The sequence below is a fragment of the Plasmodium fragile genome (assembly GCF_000956335.1).
Source record: "Plasmodium fragile strain nilgiri unplaced genomic scaffold supercont1.55, whole genome shotgun sequence".
NCBI lineage: Eukaryota > Apicomplexa > Aconoidasida > Haemosporida > Plasmodiidae > Plasmodium > Plasmodium fragile.
This window is the reverse complement of record NW_012192635.1, coordinates 37,139-62,529: the sequence shown is the minus strand read 5'-3', so window position 1 is coordinate 62,529 and position 25,391 is coordinate 37,139. Positions and strand designations below refer to the sequence as shown.

The 25,391-nt window shown below is 46.2% G+C and overlaps 7 protein-coding genes across 7 annotated transcripts; 3 read left to right on the top strand and 4 right to left on the bottom strand.

The window, feature by feature from the left end:
- Positions 1-189: 189 nt before the first annotated feature.
- Positions 190-2,703, bottom strand: AK88_04160 (uncharacterized protein; the record flags this gene model as incomplete). The annotated part of the gene is made up of 1 exon (XM_012481770.1): positions 190-2,703. The coding sequence occupies one exon, from the start codon at positions 2,701-2,703 to the stop codon at positions 190-192; it is 2,514 nt and encodes an 837-aa protein (XP_012337193.1).
- Positions 2,704-4,758: 2,055 nt separating this feature from the next.
- Positions 4,759-5,874, top strand: AK88_04159 (uncharacterized protein; the record flags this gene model as incomplete). Its single annotated transcript, XM_012481769.1, has 4 exons — positions 4,759-4,816; positions 4,930-4,978; positions 5,150-5,195; positions 5,392-5,874. 4 exons carry the CDS (start codon positions 4,759-4,761, stop codon positions 5,872-5,874), a joined length of 636 nt encoding a protein of 211 aa, XP_012337192.1.
- Positions 5,875-6,127: 253 nt separating this feature from the next.
- On the bottom strand, positions 6,128-7,332 carry AK88_04158 (PHD finger-like domain-containing protein 5A; the record flags this gene model as incomplete). Its single annotated transcript, XM_012481768.1, has 5 exons — positions 6,128-6,217; positions 6,363-6,440; positions 6,649-6,761; positions 7,080-7,118; positions 7,317-7,332. The coding sequence occupies 5 exons, from the start codon at positions 7,330-7,332 to the stop codon at positions 6,128-6,130; spliced, it is 336 nt and encodes a 111-aa protein (XP_012337191.1).
- A 653-nt stretch (positions 7,333-7,985) lies between these two features.
- AK88_04157 (uncharacterized protein) lies at positions 7,986-12,830 on the bottom strand (the record flags this gene model as incomplete). Its single annotated transcript, XM_012481767.1, has 1 exon — positions 7,986-12,830. The coding sequence occupies one exon, from the start codon at positions 12,828-12,830 to the stop codon at positions 7,986-7,988; it is 4,845 nt and encodes a 1,614-aa protein (XP_012337190.1).
- Positions 12,831-16,554: 3,724 nt separating this feature from the next.
- On the top strand, positions 16,555-18,132 carry AK88_04156 (uncharacterized protein; the record flags this gene model as incomplete). Its single annotated transcript, XM_012481766.1, has 1 exon — positions 16,555-18,132. One exon carries the CDS (start codon positions 16,555-16,557, stop codon positions 18,130-18,132), a length of 1,578 nt encoding a protein of 525 aa, XP_012337189.1.
- A 1,199-nt stretch (positions 18,133-19,331) lies between these two features.
- AK88_04155 (uncharacterized protein) lies at positions 19,332-21,360 on the top strand (the record flags this gene model as incomplete). The annotated part of the gene is made up of 2 exons (XM_012481765.1): positions 19,332-21,038; positions 21,166-21,360. The coding sequence occupies 2 exons, from the start codon at positions 19,332-19,334 to the stop codon at positions 21,358-21,360; spliced, it is 1,902 nt and encodes a 633-aa protein (XP_012337188.1).
- Positions 21,361-21,462: 102 nt separating this feature from the next.
- On the bottom strand, positions 21,463-23,424 carry AK88_04154 (uncharacterized protein; the record flags this gene model as incomplete). The annotated part of the gene is made up of 1 exon (XM_012481764.1): positions 21,463-23,424. The coding sequence occupies one exon, from the start codon at positions 23,422-23,424 to the stop codon at positions 21,463-21,465; it is 1,962 nt and encodes a 653-aa protein (XP_012337187.1).
- Positions 23,425-25,391: the final 1,967 nt, after the last annotated feature.

Genomic DNA, 25,391 nt, shown 5'->3' with positions numbered 1-25,391 from the left:
AAAAAAAAAAAAAAAAAAAGGATAAACCATGGGCGACAGAAAGAAGGCCCAGCAAAATACACGAATGAAAAATCATACGCAACGAAAAAAGATCGTCATGCGAAAAGTATAAAGGGAGCCCTTAACAAATGAAAAGTGCGCCACGTGGGGTAGGAAACACGGCGACAGCAACGCCAATGTCACACTCCTCTAGCGCGAGGACACCTTCGCCACGTGCACTGACTTCCTGTAAAAGTAATATGATTGTATGTCCAGCAGGAGCAGTAGTAATAGGATGACCAGGAACACGTAGAAGCGGGATGAGACGGACTCACATTTCTTCGTTTCCTCGTTTAAAGTGTAAAAGTACCACACAGAACAATCGGGGTCCACACAAATATTCAAAGCTGGCTCATAAAATTGATCTCCTACACACTCGGCCCTCTGTGTGCATCTGGCATTTGTAAAGTGATAATCCTTCTTGTTAGCGAACCCAATTCTGTAATTCTCCTGGTCCACCACTACATAAAAATTATTAATGACGTACGTGCCAAACTTAATTAATGGCTTCGTCGTCCTTCCACTGTTTTCACTAGACACTCCTTCGTGTACATCAGGCAATATGCAGAGGTAGCCATCGTTCGGGCCCTCCTCATTAATAATAAGATTGTCCAGCGGGATATGAACTTCCTGAATGCTCTTCCCTTGTGGGGATCCTCCAAGTGGGACTTCACTCGAACCATTCACGCCACCAATGTTATTATCACTCACGGTGTCGTTATCGGCAAGGTAAAACTTCAACACAGGTAGCGGTCTCATGGTGGCATCCACAGAGCACATCCTGGGTATGGTACCCTCATCAAACGTAACCTCCTTACTCTTAGGAATACACCTCTCGTCATTTTTGTTCACGGGTAGGTACTCCATTAGACTCAGCCAAAACATCTTGGGGAGGACCAAGCACTTGCTGCTCAAGTCTATTACTCCCTGCCAGTTACTACTGTACTTACCAAATATATTTTTTTCACACACTTCTAAATTGTACAGGGTAAACTGCATAAAGGAATCAGAGAATATTCCTCCCCTTTCTCTTGGCTCCGACCATACGATGGGTCCAAAGTTTTTTTTATAATCTCCTATATGTATTTCAGATATGCTTCCGTTCGGTTCCGCTGCCATTGCCGCACCCTTTTTGCTTGCCGTCTGCGCAACAAACTTAGCGTAGGATGAACCGCTGTCTTTTTTGAAGTCCTTTTGGCTAGGTGACCCCACAAGCGGCTTCACAGATCCCTCAGGCAAATTTATATCTAGGGCATACAAAGACTTGTTCTTCTCCACTATACTGTTCCACGCACTAACATTCCTGCAGCTCAGTTCCTTTCCGGCCAACCCCATAATCCCGTCGGTGTCTTTGAACAGGCTCCACCCTTTATACAGGCTCAGGTCCGTGACCAGCTTAAGATCATTATTGTGAAAAATGTTGTCCTTCGCGTTAACCCCTTTTCGTTGTCCGTCCTGTGCTGCTTCCTTTCCTGCATCGCTAGCGGCCCCTCCCGCCACTACCAAATCAACGACCTCTACGTCGTCTGATCCCTCCACGTGGCTCTCTGTGAACTTCAACGAATCATAATACATGCTGGGGTACTCCCCTTTATTTTCTAGAAGTAAATTTTTTTCACTGTAGCATTCGTATGGCTTGGACAGGATGGCCGGCAGGCACAACAGGTCATTGTTGCACCACGTGCATTTCTTACACGCCTTGGGGTCGTAGCAAACCCGAGTATTCTCCTCCACCTCACCTACGTGGCATGCTTGCGAGTCCTTCATAAATACATATATGCCCTCCACTCTACTATTCAATGCAAGCTTCAATGGTTGTCCTCCCACATTTACATTTGTATACAAATTTTTGTTCTCGGTAAAATGTACATTTAACACGCTTCCCTGAAACGTATCACCTCCTTTATTTACACCCATGCCGGATGCTTCTGCACCGTCCTCCTTGGTAGAAGCAAGAATTCGCCTCGCCGTGTTATACTTATTGGGGGGCATATTAAAGCGGTTGTTAGAGGGACCAAATGGTAATGAAGCTGATGCTCCCCTTTCCATTTCCCACTTCCACTTAATGGACTGCTCTTCGCACATCGTTGATGAATGTGTTGTCCCTTGGGGGATCCCTCCAAGGTGGGAGTCTTCACCGAGGGGTAACAAGAACCCCCCTGCACGTGCATCCTCTTGCAAATGCTCATTTGGTACCTGTACACAGTTTTGCATAGTCTGCCTAACCTCACCAGAGGGATCATCCCCGGTGTACATTGTCTCGTGAACAATATGGAATTCGTCACATCCGTGTGTGTTTCCACAGGAAAAATACAGCCTCCTAGGGTATCCTTCTCCAATGGTACTTCTAACCCTGTGACTAATGCTATTACTTATTTCATCATCGTCCTTGCCAGAGGTGTCATTTGTTGTCCTAACATCGCCTTCCCCAGTTATAACAAAATTCATTCCACCTGATATAAAACCTGCGAGCGTGATGACTCTTCCATCCCAGATGGTTACTCCGTGCTCGCTTCCCCCCTGCTGCCCCTTCTTCCCTCCCACCACTGCGTCACTGCGCTCCGGCACCCCATACAGAAGGAACAACCCACAGAGAAGCAGCAACCCACGCAGAAGGAATGGCAGAACTAACCAACCTTTCCATTTTACATAATTCAAATCCATTAATACGTCTTACACGTACAGGCATTACATACGGACCGACGTTACACACATGTATATGTTCATCCACAGGACAGCAGGGGGGGGGAAGCAAAACATCGCCCACTTGCCTCTTCCTGTCCTGCGTCCCTACCTGCTGGTGGTGTTGTCCTTCCCACTCGTTCGCACTGCCGTGGTGGGTCTCTCAGGCAGGCCACAAGCAGCCCGTAAGGTGCCACTCCACAGTGAGTAGCTTGGTGTGCCCAGCCTTTCTCTTCGCCTTCAAATGCCCCGCCGCGATACTAACGCAACGCTTATGCAGCCCTATGGCGCTGCTTCTCCGCTTTTACCTTCCTGCGTCAGCTGGTCAAGCAAGGCCAAATAAAAAACAACCAAGCTGAACCAGGAAAAACAGATTAAGCAAAGCCAAAGTGGAGAAGCACAAGTTGAACGGGAGAGGAGGAAAATCTGATGATGCGTAAATCAGACCCACACCAAAACGGAAAAGTAAACCCCACTCGAAAAGCAGTTTGCTCATCCCCGTTTCGTCAGGGAAAACTTAAACAAAATATGTTTCGCCGTAATCCCTTTTCTCAATCCTGTTTCTTTTTTTTTTTTTTTTTTTTTTTTTTTTTTTTGTTTTCCGCCCCATATGCTGCATTAAACAATGCATGTAAATTTTGCATATACATACGTATATTTTTTTTTTTTTTTTTTTTTGTAAAATGCATCTCCCTGTGGAACAATTTCAAACAAGTTAGAAAATATCACAGGGCGTACAAGAAAAAAAAAAAAAAGTGGAGTACGAAGTTGGGAATAAGGGCCCCCCTTTTTTTGTCAGGGCGATTAGAGAGTGCTCATGAGGTATACGAGGTTGGCAACTCGTTTGAATAGCGACTCTTTTTTTTGGGTTTTTTTTTTTTGACCAACGTGACCGATTTCGTGTTACTTCGTTCCCCCACAATGACAGATGCGGGACCGACGTGCGAAGGCGTATCCAAAAAAGGAACATTACCGTATAAGTGTGCACAAATGGAATGGAACACGGGGCGGGGGAAGTGTTGGTGATGCGGTGAAAGGTTGCCATGTGTTATACACCCCTAAGGGAACACACCCTTGCAGTGCCATATGCCAGATCAAAACCTCCAACGGGGAAAACTTACACATTTGAGAAAAGGGGCGACACGAGTCGCTTCCCCCTCCTCGGGTGGATCTTTGCAGATGTATATACTTGTGTTAATTTTATTTTTTCCACCCCTCGACTAAGCATTCTCAAAATGGTGTGTATGGACGAACTGCGTCTGATCAATGTTTAGAAAAAAAAAAAAAAAAAAAACAAGATGATCGCCTAGGAGAGCGCCTTTTCGCTGTTCCCTACTTAACGTGGATTTTATTGTTCCTACCACGTGGTTAATGTAAATTAGTTTCTACTTCCCAACCATTCAATCCCTGTTATTTTTACAAAGAAAAGGTTCCCATGTATGTTGCATAATCAGGTGAGTTCATCAACTCATTGATGAGAGTTGCATGTACATACACCCCTCACACATATCAACTCTGAGTATCGTTCTTCATCACCGCCCGCGGCATGCTCTGTCCCTTGGTCCTTTTCAACCGCACGCTGTTTGTCCGCGCCACAGGTTTTCCTTCCTTTCCCGTTGATCATAGTTCTAAAGCACTCAACGTCATCCCATATATTCGGCCCCTTTGCAATTCCGCCACAACGAAACCCGAAACACAACAATGTGTATATAAGCCCTGCACAAATATGTATGTAACGAAAACAAGCTGTAATTGCCCCTACTCCCTTTTGTGCGCCATTTTTTGTGTTGTTTTATCTCTCCTTTTGTCTTAACGTGGAAAATAGTTAAGCCCTATTTGTCCCATAATTACGAGTGCACACGCATGTACGTTGTTTTTATATGTTGAGGATCTCCATATTTGTTCTGTCTCCTCCAATTTCCTTTTTTTTTTTTTTTTTTTTTTTTTTTTTTTTTTTTTTTTTTTTTTTTTTTTTTTTTTTTTTTTTTTTTTGCCTGAACAGCAATGGCTTGTTCACCCGTAGATAGCCTCTCCACAATGAAGAGAAAATTGAAAATAAAATTTTTAAAACAAAAAAAAAAATTTTTCTCATTATGTAAGTATCCATAAATCGATACAATTATATTCTGCACATATGTGAGCACTTTGGACATGTGCTCAAAACTATGGATCGTTTCTTTTTTTTGTCTTTTTATTCACTCCCACCAGACGTAAATAACAATTATCTAGTGATGGATGTCCGTTCCCTTGTGAAGAGGTAACAACGAATGTTCATGTTCCCTTCCCCATTGTGTGTGTGTGTGTGTATAACTCCTCCGAAATGGAGTTCAAATCTTTTTCTAGCCCCCCAGAGCGACCGTTGCATAGCTATTTTGGCATGTGCGCTTGTTATCAAAATCGCCTGACCCGTTCATACAATTTCGCACAGCTGCAAAGACGACATCGAAGAGTTGGATACTAAGAAGAGGATAATGGTTAATCGATGGACGCATTCAGAGTTGTCTGACATGGACAAAAGAAAGAGAGGGAGAGAGAGAGAGAGAGAGAGAGAGAGAAAAAAAAAAAATACCATTTTCTTCACTGCAATCTGAGCATAATTAACAAGCGTCATGCATTGCACACTTCATCCTACCCCCCACCATATCCTTTCTTTCAATTGTACACATGTAGAGCATGCTCATTATGAGTAATTATTATTACATCCTGAGCAGTGCCAAGATATATGTGAAGCATTATAAACGATTTAAATATTACAAAATAATAAAAAATACTAGGTTCACGTACACAAACGTTACCAGTACAGAAACAATCTTTCGCATCTTGTGCCGAATTGCTAATCGTGTGTCATATACCGACCTTTTGCAAGAAACAAAAACGAAAAAAAAACATATCGTTCATTTCAAGGACACAGCCAAGCAAAAGGAAACATATATCGATCGAACAAGTGAGGCTGATCCTATTCAGCATTACCTACTCGATGCATTTGAAGCAAATTATAAGGCCATCTTGGCTACACTGTCCAGAGCCACTCTATGGTCCTTATCAAATGAATTGCAGGACTATTATTTGAAACATAATGAAGACTTTTTTCATACATACCACAGAATAGTTAGTAGAAAATTTAACAACGATTTCGATCTGTTCTTCAAATAACTGCGCAACCAGCGCTTCTGAACGTAATGGACGCATAGGAGGTGCCATCGAGTCATCAACTCATAATGAGACACACACGCACACACGCGCACGCTGCTAGAGCGTGAGTTCACATATGCGGTGCTGCGTTCCTTCAGCCCAGAGCCCACACACATGCAAGCGCATATGTAGGGCACTATCCCCTATATGTGTGCCGGTATATATATCCGCACGGGCCATATTTTCAAAGCGCACAAATGAGGCCCTTTTTGTGTTACTGCCTCTTGAACTCGTACTTCTTGTTCTCGTAAAACAGGTCCGTCTTTGCACTTCCCAGGTTTACAATTTTCGGGCAGCCGTCTCGCTACGGGAAAAAAAAAAAAAAAAAAAAAAAAGGATCAAATTAAGCCCAGCAATGTAAAAGGGAGATCCATGCCCATCCCATGGTAATCACAGCCACGTGACGACATATATACACGCGCAAGCCCTTCCATATGTGCACTCCTTACATCCTTCTCGCAAAGGCAGCACTCTTTACAGTAGTACGCATCCGATATTCCCGTGCCTCCGCAAATGATACATCTGCCCTGTGAAAGGGGAATGGGTAAGGAAAATTTTTAAAAAGGGACAGTCATCATCTTATTGTTTATGTGACCAATGAGAGCGCACGCCGGGGTGGCGACAGGGAGGGGTACCATGCCCACGAATGTATAATGTGTAACTTTGAGAATGTCCTGCCAAATGGAAATGTTCAAATGCTGCATTCCTCTGGAGGAACCTGTGCCCGCCCCCTACCTGGTAACTCCCATAGTTGCACTCGTCACATATCCGCACGAGGGTGTAGGGTCTGACATACGAATCACAGATGGGACATTTCCCGTCGCACTTTTCACATAGCCTGCCAATGGCTGCAAGGGGGGAAGATTAAAAGGAGGGGAGGATGGGGGGGGAAATGCGCGTAGGAAAAATTTACATCCACACGTGGGTGCACATGTACGGAGGACGCACATATATGGTAGTAATAGCGTGGTGGGGCGCGATCAACTGCATATGTTAAGTGGTCTAGGTTATGTGAATTGGGGAGGACATCGCGCAGACCTGCGTTCAGCCATGTGCCTCCCCGATCCGTCTTGTAATTGGGAAGCCACGTTCGTGTTGGTTGTGTCCTTGTCGCTGCGATTTTTTTTTTGTTTTTTCCCGCCGCGACTATGCACTCCGTGTATTACCTATCCCGGGCTGCTTGCGGCACATGATCAGGTCAGGGTCTGCACGGGTGGTGGGAGGAGCAAAGGAAGGTGAAGAGTTTATGAGCCCAATGAGCGACGCAAAATGTAAAGCGACTTGTCCGCTACCAAATGGCACAACTGTTTGTATATAATTGCGCAGGAGCTGCTAATCAGTAGGGAATTCCCCCATTTTATTATTTTATTGCATTATATTATATTTATTTTTTTTGTTCTTACGATGCTTGGCTGCCATTGTTGCTACCAGGTTGTGGGTGAACAAAAACGTTGCCACGGGAAATGGGATGGGATCAGGTCATATTCTCCTTCCGCGTGATTACATGTGATGGGATTCAAAGCAAGCGGAATGTTGAAGCAAGCGAAAAGTCGCAACAAAGGAGCACTTCTCACGCGGCATACATGTTAATACGTTTTGTGGCCTACCATCGTCGCAAAAAAAAAAAAAAAAAAAAAAAAAAAAAAAAAAACAAAAAACAGCAAGCATTTTGTATTTCCGCCTTGACACCCCGCCAGCGTGCTGCTACGCAGGACGACACCGACCTCCGCAAAAATTGCCGCTGCGTGGAAGGGGCTAGGACAAATCGTCCGAGGTTTCACCAACCAGTTCAGATTCACTTCGCCTCGACATGATGGGAACTGAATTTTTATATTGCTTCCCACCAGAGAGAGGGTACTGCCCCCAAAGTGGGCCCATTTTTCGTATCAAGTTTGTCGCAAGTGTTTCCACTGGATGCGTAAGTTCAACGCTCATGCAGAGGCACAGCGCCTAGTTTGGTAAAAAAAAAAAAAAAAAAGGACATAGAAAAAAGGGTGCCGCGGTCAGCGGAACTGAAAAATACAAGCAGTGGGAAAAGCATCCAATGGGAGGAGAAGCGCTTCTTTTCACTGCTACACTTCTTCCCCCACGCGCTCCTCCGGAACGCAGCGCACGTCCACGACATAATGAAAAAGACGCGGCGCGTAGGACTTAACGCGCTCCACATGTAGTATTGACACAACCCAGTGCTTCTTATGCGCTAGGTAGTCCATCAGGGCCAGCTTAAAAAATTCCAGCAGCACGAACTGGGCAAAGTGGAGACTCGCAGGGACGTTGTTCCCTCTGTAGGGGTCCTTCGCCTTCTTCCCCAATTTGGCCCCACCACGGGGACACGACTGCTCAATGGAGGTTGTTGCACTCTGCGGTCCGTCCGTCACATGGAGCCCGTGTTGAACCAACTCAGTCAAGGACATATTCCTGACATCAGTCTCGCTAACCCGTTTCACACTCTGCACATAATCATATGTATAGACTCGCGAGACGAACACTTCTTCAAAGACGTTCTCCCCAACTCCATGTATATGAAGTGTACCCCCCACTGTACCGTCCAACAGATGAAATGCATTGCACCAGGCCTCTACGCTATGCGGCAACAAACCGAGGAGAACACGATGGCACCTTCGAACAAGCTGCGCATTCTTCGTGACTACAAACGAGTTCTGTCTTAATATATGCAAATGAGTTTTCTTAATTTTATTCAACCCTACTGCACTCTTCAACAATCTCAAAGAATCTCCATTAATATCACAGGCGAAATATTCTTTTATTTTTCCCTCGCCAACAAACTTTAGCAGAGGTAGAGTGAAGTACCCAACACCACAAAATAAATCAGCGACGTTTTCCTGGCTCACCACCATGTTAGCTCGATGCAAGTAGAGATTCTGCATCCGCTCCTTTTCCGTTCCATTGCCTGAACAGAACATACACTTCTGCAAGTCCAGCTTGTACACAACATTATTTTCTACGTGTATTGTTTTTGCGTTCCTTCCGAGCACTAAGTGGATTCTATTTTTTCTCTTCTCTCCTTCTATGCGTTCGTATATGGTTATTGCTTTGATCCTGTTCCCTGCAGGGTTGTTCTTTCCTCCTACTTTACTCTCACGTACGTCTTTCAATTGCTTCTTTATTTGGGCTACCAGCTCCACCTTTACTGCGCGCCGTCCCACGTACGTAAGGGAGCACCAGGGGTGGTTAAGAAGACACACTTTTTCTCTCCCCCAAGAATGACATTTTTCCCTGCCCCCACAAGAGCACTGTTCTGTGCCGCGACAGGGGGATGCGCTACTCCACAGGGATGAAGCCGCCACACTGCGCAGCACGGTGCGCCTCCTGGCCAGGCTCGAAAATTTAAGAAACGTTCCATTACACCTCATGCGCAGCCTTTCCTTCCTCCTGGCCGCCCCCGTTGTGTGACCACCTCGGAAACGAAATCGGTTGAACGCGTCCCTCACGTCCAGCCAAAGCGCGTCCACATATGAGATGACCTTCATACGTCTGCACTTCTTCAGAAGAGTCCTAAGGCGGGAATACTTCCCCGTGCCCCTGTCCGTATACTTCAACGCGATGCCCTCCACACACGTGCGGTAGAGATGGAGAATCGGGCCCACATGCTTGTAGTGGAAAATCACAATGCCTCCAACAACTTCGTACTTGGCACTAGCCCTGACGATGAGCTTCCTCTCGGACTCGCTCAAGTATTTCTTCACCATCCCATTAGCAAAATTGTAAAACAGATTCGTCAGACATTGCTTCAAACTCGTTTTTTCCTCCACCCCTTTCGAACTTCTATGTATGTAGAAAATATGCCCCTCTTTTGTAAGCTGTACCTTCTCAAATGGAAAAACTCGCCTGACCTGTTCATAATTTTTTCTTGTTTCTATTTTTTCCAAAACTGGGACCAAAAAGGAGTCCTCATCTTTTTCACCACTTGTACGTCCCTTGAGGACCTCAATTTTGCGACGCTTATCGAATACCCCTATCCTCTCCAGAGCGGTCTTCACCTCCTTCACGTAGATTCTGTCCTTTGCAATGAGGTACAATACATCCTGCTGTGTCTTCTTCCCTGCGTGGGTGTCCATTCGTATCTGACTAGCACTCCGCGGGGACGTTCTTCGTGGCCTCTGTCTCCTCTGCTGGAGGGAAAAATATGATGTGGCCAAATCGGGCGCCTCTCCCGCTTCTTGATCCGCGCTGTTGTCTGCCGGGTTGTCCACTTCTTTATGTTTCCATTCGCTTACCCCCTGGTCGACACCCATGCCGACCCCCTGTTCGAGCAGAGCGCGCCTGCAGTTAGCTACAACGGGCAAGTCAAAAAAGCTCCCGAAGGTAAAGACGGTGCACCCGCCTCCGACCACGTACAGGTAGTCCCCCTCACTGGCAACCTTCGCCCTCACGTACATACTATGGAAGGGGAACACACCCAGCCGGTACCACTTGTTCTGCTTCATGCGAAAGAGCCATACGTCGTTCAGCGTGCGATGCATGTTGAGGCCTCCCATAAGGACAAAGTCGTTGTGCCCCCAAGCACATGTCGCATGCGAGAATCGATTCAATGGTAAGGCCGCTGGGCCATCCTCCCCGCTGCCTCCACAGGGAACGTAAAAAAAACAGTCCCTCTTCACATCGTAGGTATACAAATATTCCATACGATCTTCGTTACAAGCCTGACTCGAGTGCGCACCTGCAGCTCTGGAAGAAGAACACCCCCCGACGATGTAAATCAAGTTTCTCCTTTTATTATACACCATGGTGTGGTTCTTTAGACATGGGGAAGGGGCCTCCGTGCTCCCCTCTGTGGCCTTCTCTGAGGAGTGCTTCCTCTCCCATTCGATAAAAGCAGTTGTCCCCATGGACGTGTCCACCTGAACGGTGAGCTTCCCCTCCCATAGGTCATTCAACACTTCATTCTTCTCCGTAACGCCTCCATGCACATAGAATACGTAAACCTCCTTCTGCTTCTTGCGGTACCTGCGCACCAATGCACACGCGTGTCGGTAGCGACCGCAGGGCTGGGAGGAGTCCTCGCTATTTCCGCACCCATCCCCATGACGTTTCTCACCACTACTTCTCCACTTCACATCACACCATGCATTCCTTCGCATGTCATACAACCACACATCACTCGTGCAACTTTCCGGGCTCCTCCTACCACCGAACACACACGCATAGTTACTGTCTAGGCGGAAGAAGGAATGGTAAGACAGAGCGGGCAACGGCGTCTCGTAGGTCCTAAGGTGCTTCCTCCCAACGTCGAATACTTTCAACTGCCTACTCCTGACTCCCTTAGCAAACCCACCAAACAGGTAAATCTTTCCCTCTTCTATAAACATATCATGGCCCCAAACGAAGAGCTTGTCCAGGTCCCCTTCACTCGAAAGGAGCTTCCATTCCAGTGAGGAGTCTGCTCCCATTGGACAGGTCCCAGTCCGTATGTGTCCCTCGTCCGACAGTTCTATGTCGTACTTGTTCAAATATATTTCTCCTTTTTCTTTTTCTTTCTTTTTTTTTTTTTTTTCCTTCGTCGATCTGTTTTTCTCCCATTGCGTGTCTGGCAGGGTGATGGGGCTCCCATTTTTTTCTTCACTTTCGCCTGACCCGGCAAGGTCATTTTTGATGCTTTGCTGAGGAGGATGTTCTTCCCGTTGGCTGCAACCGCACATCTGCGCACATTTCTCACACTGCAATTGGGACAAGTGGAGGGGCTGCCACTTGGAACCACCCCCGACCATACTCTCCCTATAGCAGTGGTAAAACCCCACAAGCTGCCTCAAATTGTGATTCATCTTCCCATTGCACACATCAAGCAGCTTGGCGATGGAGTTCTCCTCCAATGAAAGCGCATCGTCCACATAATGCTCCAGGCGCATGGACCCCCTAATTGCCACAGTAACATCACGGTTAAAATTCAACAGGCCGCTCTGCTTCAGACCAGCCATCTGTGCCACCTTCAGCAACCTCAGTGCACTCACCAAGTTTACACACTTCACGTGAATAATAAAAGGTTCAAATTTAAAAAAAATTCTTGTCTTCTTTTTTTTTCTACTCATTTTGGTGACGTCTTCATCATTCGTGTAGATTAATTCTTCCCTGGAATGATGCCCTCGAGGTAGTTCTTTCCTTGCTTCACTTGGTGACCCCCACTTGGTATTCACCACCACGGAGTCCTCCTCTTTTTCATAACTGACAAGGGGGGATGTTGTCACACCATTTAGGCACTGCGTTAAAATACGCTTCACCACCTTGGGGTCTTCTCTTAAATTCTGATGCATGTGGCTGGAGTAATACATGTGCACATTTTTTCTGTGTTTTTTTTTCGTCCTCTCGGGGGATATGTTTCTTCCCTGCACAGGAGGGTCGCACTCATCATACGAGTGGCACCCCTCCTCGTGGTAACTCCTTTTCAAGTACGAAATGAAAGCGTCTTGTTCGATGGTCCGTTTTGTCTTACCATTGGCATTGTCTCCCAGGTCGGCTCCCCCCACCACAGAACCGCTCCTATTACACATCGCACCACTGCAGGAATTCCTGTTCTCTCTCACGCCTCCTACTTCGCCAAAAATTACTACCCTCCCCGAGCAGCAGGAGCTGGTGAAATAATCGGGGCTCCTATTTATTTCGTAAATGCATGGAGTAATCAACAAGTCAATGCTTTTCTTAATGGACTTGTCCTCTCCATCATCATTAATGTTTTTCTGCTCCACCACACGTTTAACCATTTCTTCCATCCCCCTGGGATTCTCTTCCAACACCTCCTCCGCCTTCTCCTCCACTCCCTCTTTGCACTTCCGATATATATTCAAATAAATGTTGCAGACGTCCTCTTTGCAGTTCTCGTAAATGCAGGTGTACCTGTGGAGCTCCCTCTCCATGTCCACTACCTTTTCTGCTTTTTTTTTCTTCCTCAAAAAGGCCTCCATCGTCGTGCGCGCACTGGGGTATGCCGGTGCTCCTTGTTGAAGACACATTACAGCACAGAGAGGGAACCACTACGTTGATGAGTGTTCCCTCATCGGTGCATATACAATCCGGGGAGCACGATCAAGCAAACCCCTTTGTGTTCTCTCCCTTAGGCTGCAAGGAACTGTTGCAGGGGGTTCCCCTATACATGAATATACTCCCAGCTGTTTGCTGATTAATGCATAAGTGTACATATACAAACATACGCTCAAGGGAGCTTAAAATTACGACTGTTTTTTTTTTTTTTTCAAACTGAGTAATGCACCACCCTCCGTGGTGGACACCCGTGCGGGAATGGACAGTCACCCCGGTTAAGGAGCAAAGTGACAACACCACAAACTAATAAAGGTAACAAACTTGAAGGTAACAAAGTGATGTGCCAAATGGACCTCCTTAAGACGGTAGACCCTACAATGTTTGCCCCTTTACAATCAGAAAAAAAAAAGCGGAAGAATCATTCTGGTTGGTTACATCCAAAATGAAGTCTAGAAAAAACAAAAAAAAAAAGAAAAAGAAAAAAAGCACACCTCAAATGCAGATATGCAGCGCAATCGCCGGGACACAGACCCAGGTCACTTGCCTTAACGTTCTAAACCCACTTGGGGTGGACGTTATTTTGTACAGTAGTTTCCGTTCCCCCTGAACACGCCGTGAACGAATTGTTCTGTCGCAAATGCTGGCCTGTGCGGTTTGTTTTTTTTTTTTTTTTTTTTTTTTTTTTTTTCTGTTTCTAATATTCACTTAAACGATAGAAGGCCGCTCTGCCCCCACATAGTGAAAAAAAACGCATGCGATTAAATTTGTACCGCTTTGCAGCGATGTTGCTACGACGTTGAAGCCAATCTGTTTTTTTGCGCTTGCCCTATGCGACAATGAAAGCAAAGAAGCGGCAGGGCAACAGGGGCGACATGGGACAAATAACACCGCATACATACGGGTAGAGCACGCTTGCGCTTTTTCCCTTCGCATCTAAGTAGTGCCAATTTTGTTGTTCATTTTAGGTAACCCCGAAAGGCAGCTACAAAGGGTACCGCTTTTGGTTTGTCAAATTGGATGCGCACCCTCCATTATTATATATATATGCTGCCACATCAATTTGTTAAAGCATAAACAAGTATATAACCTTGCACTAGGATGGGTGCCCCCATGTTGAAGGTATATACCTTGCGCAGGCGCGACACCTGGCGCCCGTTGCAGCTGGCACAGAACCGCGTTGTGCACCCCCAACTGTGTTTGTAACGCGCATTTGTTAATATTGTTCAAAGCAACGATAATGGCGTATGCGGGTTATGCTCACCAGCTATCTGCCACCCATCACGTATCACCAATGGAGTAGTATTCCCCCACCCATGGCACCCACGCATATGCGCCACATGGTATATATATTATTATATACATATATGTATACATACATGCATACCGTTGCATCGTTCGTATAATACGTCCGAGCGCTGCATAATGGCCCTTAGTTGCGTTTATCAACAAAAAAAAGGCGAAAATTCTGGCATTTCGCCTAGGCCATAATAGGGTGATGTTCTCCACTGTACTTCGCTTTGCCTTATTACATCGTAAGGCTTTTTTTTTTTTTTTTTTTCTTTTTTTTTCTTTCTCTTCTGCCTTACTCTGCCACCAATTTGCCACATTTAAGTGACGCATGCATTCGCTGGAAAGGTTCACTGCGAAATTCCAATTTGGCGCTTTCGCTTTAATTAGGCATTTTTGGTGCTAGCCGCTGTTGCCGCCCCCTCGGCCATTTTCCAAAAGCATCGTTCTGCATGACCAAGTGGCCTTGGCCCATCTGCCCATGAGATGCATACCTGTGCCCCTGACGCATTCATGCTTACATGCCACATATAAAAGCATATGTGCCACTATGTACATACGTTATGCATGTGTATATGTATATATAATATATATATATATATATATATTTTTTTTTTTTGAACTCACCAAAATGGGCATTTTTCACCACTTGTGCAATTTTTGCCTGACCTGTTAATGCAAAATTTGCCATTCTGTCCATGTATTCCTGATTTAAAAAAAAAAAAAAAGAAAAAAAATCTCCTTTTTGACACTTTACTTTTTACGTTGTACGTTCATGCATATCGCTTACCTTTATGTGATCTCCCACGGACGTGTTTATATGCCCACGTAACAATCAGACGCACGGGGGCTCCCACTCGAACCAACTCGCAAACACCGCATACCCCTGTAGCCGGCAAAATGAAATTAGGCAAAGGGGACATTTGCGCAGCCAGCACAGCCAACAAAGACGCCTGCAAGTTTCTCATGAATTTTAAAATTAAATAACAGTGAGAACAGAAGACAAGCAAGAAGAGGCAACTTAAGGCCAAAAAAAAAAAAAACGTGCAGGCACCTGCGCAGCTGTGTGACCATATTTCCACGCGCCGCGTCTACCGTTTACAGGTGCCCTACACCGCTGCTTTACTAAGATTGATGAGCTTGAGACATCGCCCCTGTGCTTGTACATGTTTATTTAACTGTTACGACCCTCCGTGTACACACTCGGGAGGGTAGTTCTTCAACCAGTTAAAGGAAGTCCCCTTCCGACGTCTCCCCTTTTATAGACGCGCGTATATATTAAACGTGGTTTACCTTTTTTTCTTCTTTTTTGTTTTTTTTTTTTTTTTAAGTGAGACAAAGCGTTCTGAATAACGCTTCAAGTGAAAGGGTAGAGAGAAACAAATCATTTACACGAATTGCTTCTTCTCTCTTCATCCTGCACGAAAGTACATCCCCCGCGCTCTATACTTTTGTGGAAAACTGTTTTAAGTAACACACAAGAGGAATATTCACTCAAGTGCATGCTGTACGTAGTAACGAGTACCCCTGCGTTTACCCATTTTGAAGTACCCATAGTGCACGCGATCGTCTGTCCCCTTGCGCACGTGTCTTTGTGGTATCCGTTCATCTACTTATTTGCCCATTTGAAGTCACGCCCTTGGCACCGCAACAGTGCACTGTCAGTTGCCTATACAGGGGTAACCCTATCCAGCCCCCCTTTGCAAGCTGCCGACGGGGAGGGTGTAAAAGTGACCTCATTCTGGCTTCTTTTTACATAAATATATATTTTTTTTTTTTTTTTTGGTGTATATGCGTGCCGTTTTTAATCACCCAAGTCGGGGAGTTAACTCAGTGCGGATATTTTTGATTGTCCCTTTTGAAACATCTTGGTGAGAGGGCAGGTCACCAGGGGGGAAGAAGAAGAAGACTCGAAGTTGTATAAGCGGGTCCCCACACGACAGCCAGTGTCTACGCACATATATATACTTACGCAGCGCGTGTTCCTCTGTGTGTCTACACGCTCGAGCACACAGCACCAGGAAAATAGGACAGGCACATATTTTTTAAGTACCAATTTTTTACGTATGAATTTTTAATTCATTCACGCACCACCTCGGCAGCTGAATACCGAAAGGGCACTTTCCCAGGCGATCATCTTTTTATTTATTTATTTATTTTTTTTTTGCTTCCCCTTTTCAAATTGTGAGGAGACTTATCAACTCAGACGTAGAGCAGCTTTCCAGGTTGGTGAATCATCGCGGAGTTCGCCTACCGACCGGGACAACAAACTTCCTGTTGCAGTCCCCGGTTACGTTACCCTCCGCCATACCACCCAAGGAGAGAGCAGATCGAATACCAAAGGAATCTGAATAACAAAATATGGAAGAAGAAAAACCGGACGAAGATGAGGAAGTTACAGTAGGAAAAAATATCATCCACAACAATTTCGCAAGCGCAGAATTTCTGAGCAATTTTCAATTTCTGCTTGATCATAGCAACCCCTTCTACCACCTCCATGATCGCCATTTTCCTTGTGGACTGAAAAGTGCATTGGGGGTAGGAAGAAATGCAGATGGAGGCAGCACAATTGGAAGGGGCCACGGGACGAAGAAGCTTCTTATCCATTTGGTGCCCTCCAACAAATCCGATCTCTACAAGTTCTTGAAGAAGAAAAAAGAGCAAGTACAGAACCTATATGGAAAGGACGAAACTTACAAGTATGAAAGTCACATAAGTTTGACTGGTTATTTCTCCTGTGACAACATCTTTATTTTCACGAAGAGCCTATACCTTTATTTGTTTTATTATGTGAAGCTTTACCACTTGTCCAGGAAGCTTTCCGTTCGGGATTTGTTCTTTTGCATTCCGTATCGGGTCGGACGGTCGGCATGCGATGGCCGCCGCGCCCTGTGGGGTGAAGAGAGGCCCTGTAGGAAGCAGTGGGCGAGGAGGGATGCGCAGGACAGGGCGCAATCGCAGTCGCATCACCCCCGCTCGCAACCTACGACACGCAACGTTGAGGAAAAACGTATCCTCACGAACAACGATGGGTACGTGATTATTCCCATTATGTGTGAATGGCTAAAAAGGATTTTTGAGAATTTCCATTTTTTAATTAAAAACGACAGCTTCGCATCGTGCAGGAAGCACACCCAGGGTGGTACGGACAAGTCCTCCAGAAGGCACTTGCGCAAGCGTGCGGCGGTTAAGGAGGAGGATGGCCACTTCGTTGGTGAAAAGGATAAGCGGTACCGGGTCGAACACGACCAGTCCGAGGACCTGCCAATGAAGATACATTGCCAGGGGAACAACGCTACAGGGGTGATAAGTCTTCCTGTGCCGGACGAATGTGTCACATCATTTCAAAATATCGACACCCCTCTAGCACATGATGACGGTGATGAGTCAGCTTCCCATTCATGTATAAAACGAAGCAAAGCACGGTGCAGTTTGAGCAGTGTTAGTACCTCCTCCAGCAGCGGGGACGTAGGACAGTGTGCCGCGGTCACGCAAGGGGCGAATAAGTCTCCCGCGTTGAACCCCTCTGTTTGTGAACAGGGGGATCGAACACGTAGCAGTGGGATGAGCAGAAGTAATATAGGTGTGCGAAGCAATCGGAGCAGATGGGGAAATAGGATAAAGTACCGCTACAACAACGACAAGGTGCGCTTGCTCGACTGCCGCATAAAGAACTGCAACCATATTTCCCTAGCCTCCAACCGCAAGGATCAGGGCGTACAAAACCAGATTGCCCACATGTACAAAGACATGAAGTATCACTTCTCAAACTGCACGTGGGACATGGTCATGTACGAGTGCGTGGAGGGGGGACGCAACACGCACATACGAGGGGACGTCACGGAGATCGAAATTGGGAACGCAAGTAAAAACTCCCCACGTGGTAACAACCTCCACTTGAATGAAATTTTCCGATTGAGAAATTTCGCCATCTCGTGACTGTCACACGCAGGAACCTACCAACTGAGCAAAGGGGTACACCTCCTGTTTTCTTTTCTTTTATTTTATTTATTTTTTTTTTTGTTCGTATTTTCGCGTCCCAAAATTTAAGTCCTACCACGTGTATTTCTTGTTAATTTTGTGAAAGCGAACGCAAGTTTTTAATCCGGAATTGGGCAGGAGTATACATGCGTGTTTTTTTTTTCTTTTTTTTTTTTTTTTTCCCCGTGTACATTTATTATTGCAACACTCGTTGCATATTCACCTGGCGTGTGTGATCATTTAGCCCTTTTTGCGGCAGAGCAGAGGAAGAAGAAATTTCTTGCCTGCCGCAGACACATGTCGACAGTGACTTACCAAAAGAGGATAAACCGATACTTCCAATTTTTTAAGCCGTCTTTAAAAGTCCCCCACTTTTTTTTTTTTTGTTTTTTACACGAGTGGGTGGAGTTCCCGTGTTGTAATAACACAAAGCGAGGAATTCCCATGTGTAGTGCGCAACTGGGTTGGAAATTGTTAAATCGGTGAAAGTGATTTATTCCCTTTAAGGCTGTTGCTTTCTTGTTGCTGCTTCCTTGTGAGCGCTTCCCCACAGTGTAGAGATACAGACCAATCACGCACAACCGCTGTGTACAGTAGTTAAAAAAAAAAATAATAATAAATGGGCATTGGAAATGACAACCCCAAAGGGCCCAAGTTAACCTTTCATAGTTTTGCAAATAGGCGGTTTGCGAAAGCTGTGCTCGTTTGACAAGTACCCATCAAAGGGGAACATTCTATGAGGTGACATTTGGGCACCACACCGGGTTCTACATTTTGCGGCCTCCCCGCTGACCGCCTTTTTGCACATAAGTTGGGATTATCTATTAGCTAGCCAAAATAGAAATCATTCTTTTTCGCCTGAACAAAAAAAAAAAAAAAAAAAAAAAAAAAAAACAACAGCAACAGCAACAGCAACAGCAACAGCAACAGCAACAGCAACAAAAATATGGAAAGGGTAAGCGAATGAAACACGAAATTAAAAGCGTTTACATGGATCTGTCATTCTGCTGCACTGTCGCAAAGATATAGAGCAGGCTAATATATGCAGCAGGATTTCTCCCTCTGGCGCTGTGTTCTTCTTCATCCAACGTGTGGGCACATGCCTTATTGTAGCTGACGCCTGGCTGCATCGGCCATGTTCACCTCTACACAGAAACATGCATGAACAAATGGAAGACGACACGCACAAGGAAGGTGCGAAGGAGGAACGACTCACCTACCACTATAACGGGCACCGCTCTAGGAAAAAGTGCCCCATCGGGGGAAACGATGAAGCGGACTGCAGCATGGCACGTTTTTGCGAGGGCTATTCCGCACTGCCAGACGACAGCGGAGGGAGCGCCAACTCGGAAACATCTACACACGGGAATAGCACAACGGGAAGAAGTTCAGGCACAGGACGGACCGCACATTCGATCCATGCCAATAAGCGCACCATGAGCAGTCGAGAAGATTCTCCAACCCAGCGCATATTTCTTGTGAAAGGATCAAACTCTTCCAACGCCCCAAGTGACATGCGCGTAGCTGCAAAGCGATGGCTCCTACGCGATTCCTGCAAACAAGCACACTCATCATACGAGGCGCAAATGCACAGCACACACGACAGGGCGCACCACCTCGAGCTGTCCATACCTCCAAGGAACCGAAATAAGGAGAGAAGAAAAATTCAAAGGAGGTATGCCTCCCACCCGAACGTAAGTGGAAGACCTCACGAAGTTACACCTGTTAGAAAGTTCCCACGCAGTCCATTTTTCCATAAAGACGAAGCGGTTAAAATGAAAAGGAGAGAAAAACCCAACGAGTGCGGCCAAACGCGTATAGGTGACAATGCAAAAGTAACATGTGGCACAATGCTTGGGCTAACCAAATTACGAAACGTGTACGAATGGAACAACAACTACCATGTACGCAGCAGTACGCTACATGCTACATTCCAGAGGAATGGCCACCCACCTAAGAAGAAAGTAAAGGACAACAAACAGAAGCATAAGTCAAATATGGCTGCTTCAACATATAGGTACAAGTTAGAACGGGAGGACAAAAACCCTCCCGACATGAATAACAACCCCTGTGGACATGAACTGTTCCAAGTTAAATTCCTGTGTCAAGCAAAGGGATACGATCTGCAAAAAATAAGTCTCGTGTTCAATGCAAAAAAGATAAAGTACGTCTTCCACGACAATAATAACATTTTGTGTGCATTTTTAACGCCAGAAAAACGTACAAAATATTTTTACAGCTTCGAAGATATAGGGAACATGGACTGCTTCAATTTTGTGAAAGACGTCACTGCTGCAGATGCTGAATATATTGTTTTTATTTTTATAAATGGATCTGTGGTCATATGGGACAATTTCCCTAAGTGTTACAGAAAGGACGTGTTCATTAATAAGGTTATTGTTTTTTTAAATTCTTACTCCGACGAGCTGCTACCTGTGCATGTGGTGCAAGAGGATACCATGTATTACCATGAGTGGGGGGGAGATGAAGAAATACTTAGCCCAACCACGCCTACATGTTCGGAAGAGCTCTTCCCCACATCGTGTATGGACACTCCACTGATCAGCGGGGGAGTCATCCATCTGCGAAGCGGTTCCCTGGAACAGAAACTAATCGTATCCTTCGCCCTCTCGCAGTCCATTCGCCTCGATGTGCACGAAATGCTCATGGACACCACCATCAACAAACTCTTCATCATTTCCAAGCAGATTGCCAGTAGCGGCACCTGCACCATTTCCAAGCAGGAAGGTTCAAGGATGCTTGATGTGTACTCTAGTATAATTAACGTTAATGCTGTGCAGGACTTCCTCGACGTCCCTGAATATTTCTGGAATAAGGTTCAGTACGAGAACGCATGGTTTGAGGTGAGTCATGAGGCACCACGTGGCTTCCTCTGCTAGAACATTCCCCCCCCCCGTTGTCAACACTTTCCCCGTTAACTTCGCTCAACCCATTCATTTCCCCTCCCCCTCCCCCCACACACACATGCAGATATACACATACCTGGAGATCCCGGAGCGGATCAACATCCTGAACAAGCGGTACAACTACTACAAGGACTTACTCAAGGTGATAAAGACGGAGGTTTACAACGACAAGACGTTCTACAGTTACCGGGTCATCGTCCTGCTGCTCTTCATACACGTATGCGCGCTGATTCTCAACGATCTCTTTTTCGCCCAATGAAGAGGAGGGGGGGGGGTGGAAGTGAAGTGGTCCTTTCCGTGGTGAGTCATTACCTGGGGAAGGACAACCCTTTGAGCAAACACATCTTCTTTTGTCGGTGTGTTATGTTCCCCTCCTCTCGTTTGCTATGTTCACATACAAGTAGTCACAAATACCCTTGCTGACCTGACTGGCGCTGCCAGGGGAGGGAGACAGAGACCTGACCATGCCCTCATCGCATTGGGATGTATGCAGAAGGGGGTCTTCTCCTTCCCCAGTGGAGGTTCCCTCCACAGAGACCTTTTTCCCGTACTCTTGAAAACACTTGTGCGCCTTGTTATACTTGTAAGTAATCACTACGTTGTGCGTCGGGTCACTTCTCTGGGGGGGTGCCCGATTCTCCATCTCGCTTCCGCTACTTAAACCGCCTTCACTCGCTACCTGTTCATTTTTAACGCTTTCCTGGGCATGTTCCCGCCCCTTCACCTCGATGAGTGCTCTTAAGAAGGATAGCATCTCATCCCATTCTCCCGACCCCTGGTTATACACATGAAGAAAAATATTCAACTGATCGACGGTGCTAACCCGTTCAAAGTGACGCTTATTCCTGAACACCAAAGAGTCTACTCTGGTGAGAATAGCATCATCACAAATGTTTAATTTCTTATAACAGTGAAGCAAACGACACAAGTGTTCATAATTGTATGTGAGCACCTTAGGTATATTCCCCGTGACGATAACCACAATGTCCTTCATGTTACTGTCCACATATGGGAGGAAGGTAAAGAACTCCAGGATCGATATGTACTCTCCTGGGAGGGCCTTATGCTGAGTCTTTAGCTTTGAAAAAAGGAACAGTAGCAATCGCTTGTACACAAAGGTGTAATTGAAATAATTGAGCTCTCTGTAGGCGCACAGCAGTTTTATGAGTTGCTTCAATGAGAGGAAGGCTATGCAGGTGTTCACCCTGGAGAAGAGCAACGGTATTACGCGCTCCACCACGTTCCCCTGGCTGCTATTATGCTCTCCCCGCCACTTGGCGTCTGCTTGGTGTTCCTCCCCATGGGCGTTTTTCATTAAATGGCAGTACTCCTTGTGTTCATCCTCGTTGTTGTGTTGGTTGTGCTCACCACTCAGAGGGGCTGCTTCGCGCAATCCATGCGGCCTCCCCGCTTCTTCACTCACTTCCTGCCTTCCTTGCACAACCCCACTGCGCGACAGCCTCTGCAAAATGGGCCCAATCTGCACCAGCGTGTTGTACACGGAAATGGAGTCCATCGACTTGACGTTTGCGCAAATGTACTGAACCAGCCTGAGAAGCAGCTCCTCGTGGTTCCCACCACTGGTCCTTGGTGAGTATGCCGAAATGAGGTGATTGATGTGGTTACACCTAACCATGCTGAAGTTACGCAAAATGTGCTCACATGCTCCATCAAGCAAATCCACGTCCTGTATCTTCAGCTTAGACAATGCATGTAGGATGTCGCAAATTCGCTTCATGTCATATTGGTGGAAGTGCCTTTTGATTTCCTCCACGAAGAGTTGCATCAGTTCGAAGTCTGTGTAATTCAGTTGGTTGCTCGCTAGGATATACTTGTAAATGTTCTTGTGCCTTTCTGGGTCATAGGACATGTCCCCTCCGCTTTTTGTATTATACATTTCACCGACGTCTTCCCTTTTTGCACTCGCCGCGTCTACGTCCCCCCTGAAGAGCCGCAACGCCCGGTGGGCCAACATGGAGTACACTTCAAAGTTCCTCTCCTTGCTCAGGGCATACGCCTGCAGAGTAAGCACCACATCTGGAAATGTGAACACCCTGCAGTGCTTCTTAACAAGATCGTTGTACACGTTAAACATGCGTTTGCTAATGAACCCATTCTTAACGCTTTTCTTAATTGCATGACTAACTCTTTCTCCCTGTACGCTTTTCAGTTTCTGTATAATTGCGCTCTCTGCATCGTCCTGCGTCTTTGCAGAGTGAATCCCTCTGCAGGTGAGGCGGTAGCAACGGTTGTCACGGTTGTGGCCATTGCGCACTGTGTCGTGGACTATGCTGCCTACTGCTCTGCTGACTGAGGCACTCATCGGGCCGCTGCCCCACAGGCATCTGATCAAACGCTGAGCGAGCCACATTTCGCCGATCGAGGAATGAGGGGCGGTTGCAAACGGAGGCGCAGGGATGTGCAGTGTACGCAAAAGTGTACCGATGCTTGTATGCAAGTACACATAAATAGATTATTTTATTTTTATTTATTGTATTTTTTTTTCTCTCCCGCAAGTCCGTCGTGCCGCCATAATTCGCACCACGCCGCTGCGCAGTTCGGGCACCCTAGGGCCCTTCGCAACGGAACCCATTAGCACGGTTCGCGTTGCACTGATAAGGTGGGTTCACACTTCTACCCCCGAGGCAACACAACCTATTAACCTCGCCCCTATGCAATTTAATTTATGATGTTTTTTTTTTTTTTTGTTAACAACACATGAGATCGGCGGAACCACTTCCTCGTGTAGGGCGGTGGTCAACACCCTCAGATGGTTTGCTTTCCCCACAGCAGGAAAGAAAACAAACATATGAAGCAACAGGGTGAAGCACTAACGCACAACTGATTCGCCCATTCAAGCGAACGGAGCACCTCCCTGCTGCCACTTTGTTTTTACAGGTTGGGGAAAACCCACTCTACGCTCTTTTCCCACGCACATATACATGACCGCCCATGCGTTCACAACATTGAGTGGACGAAACAACGGGGTCGAATCCCTCCCAGAAAAATAAGCTGCGTGGTGTGTGAAACCTCAAAGGGAAAGAAGTGAACCGACCTGATGGGCTCTAACCCCCCGCAATGCAGTACACGCGAACGAGTCTGTCGCTCTCCCATGGGGACGATTATGTGTTGACCCCAAAATGTTGTAATAAAATATGATGCACCACAGCGGGCTTGCGAACAAGCCAATGTGTTAACATAAAACCACATACCACTGCTTCCCCCCTTTTAAGAGACGCCCCGATTTTCATGCGCAAGGCTATGCATATGATGAGCGTGTGTAGAAAATTGTTCCCCCTTCAGGGATGGGGCTGATGTGGTGGCAGTAAGCCCATCCCCGCCACACTTCACTGCATTGTAAGATGTATACCGATCCCGAAGTGGAAGAAGAGAGTATGCGTAGTTACCTCTACACACAGCTGTTTAAACAACAAAGAAAAAAAAAAAAAAAAAAAAAACGGATAGCCCTCTTTTTCTGTAATGAATCATCCTCATTGCTGTCTGCTGAGAACGGTACGTTGTTGTGATGCCCTCTCTCCCCAAACATGTAAACCACACTACGCTGCTTTGTATGTTGCTATTTCGTATGGATACTACTCCGTGGTGAAAACGGATCCTCCATGATAGCACTCCTTAGGTCGTGTCACATACGTTCACGCGGGAATACGTACACATATTAGTGGTGCTTATATTGGTAATATCCCCCGTGTGACAGGAAAACAAGGGACCATGCCCCACCGCGGTCGCCTCACCACCAATAGTGTATAGAACACCGGTACCCTCCAAATGGTCAAACCGGAGTATTGCACATGCATGTTGTTTTGGGGGGGGGGGAGATATCCGAACAGTTTTGTTCGAGTCGCCGTGACCCTCCTTTGTTCCATCAGCTACCATCCATTAGGTAGCCCCCCGTGGGAACACCACAAAATTGTACACGCGTGCTCAAATATATGCATCGTATGTGAAGGAATACTTTTTCCATTACCCCCACGCGACCCCGTTGGATGGGGATTCTCCCTGGGCAGTTCTACAGGAGCGACGCAGGAGAAGTTGGTGGATCACATGGTTCGTGCAAGAAAGTATTATCCATGCAGAGCTGTTTGGGAAATAAAAAAAAAAAAAAATTTAAGTAACACCTGTGTTTGGGTGAAATACAATATAAACATATCTACGTCACATCGCGCAATGTAACATCATTTCCGTGTACCATATTTACCACCCTGTTTGTGCTGCGACAGAGCGATACTCTCTCACGAGGAGTCGTTTTTTTTTTTTTTTTTTTTTTTTTTT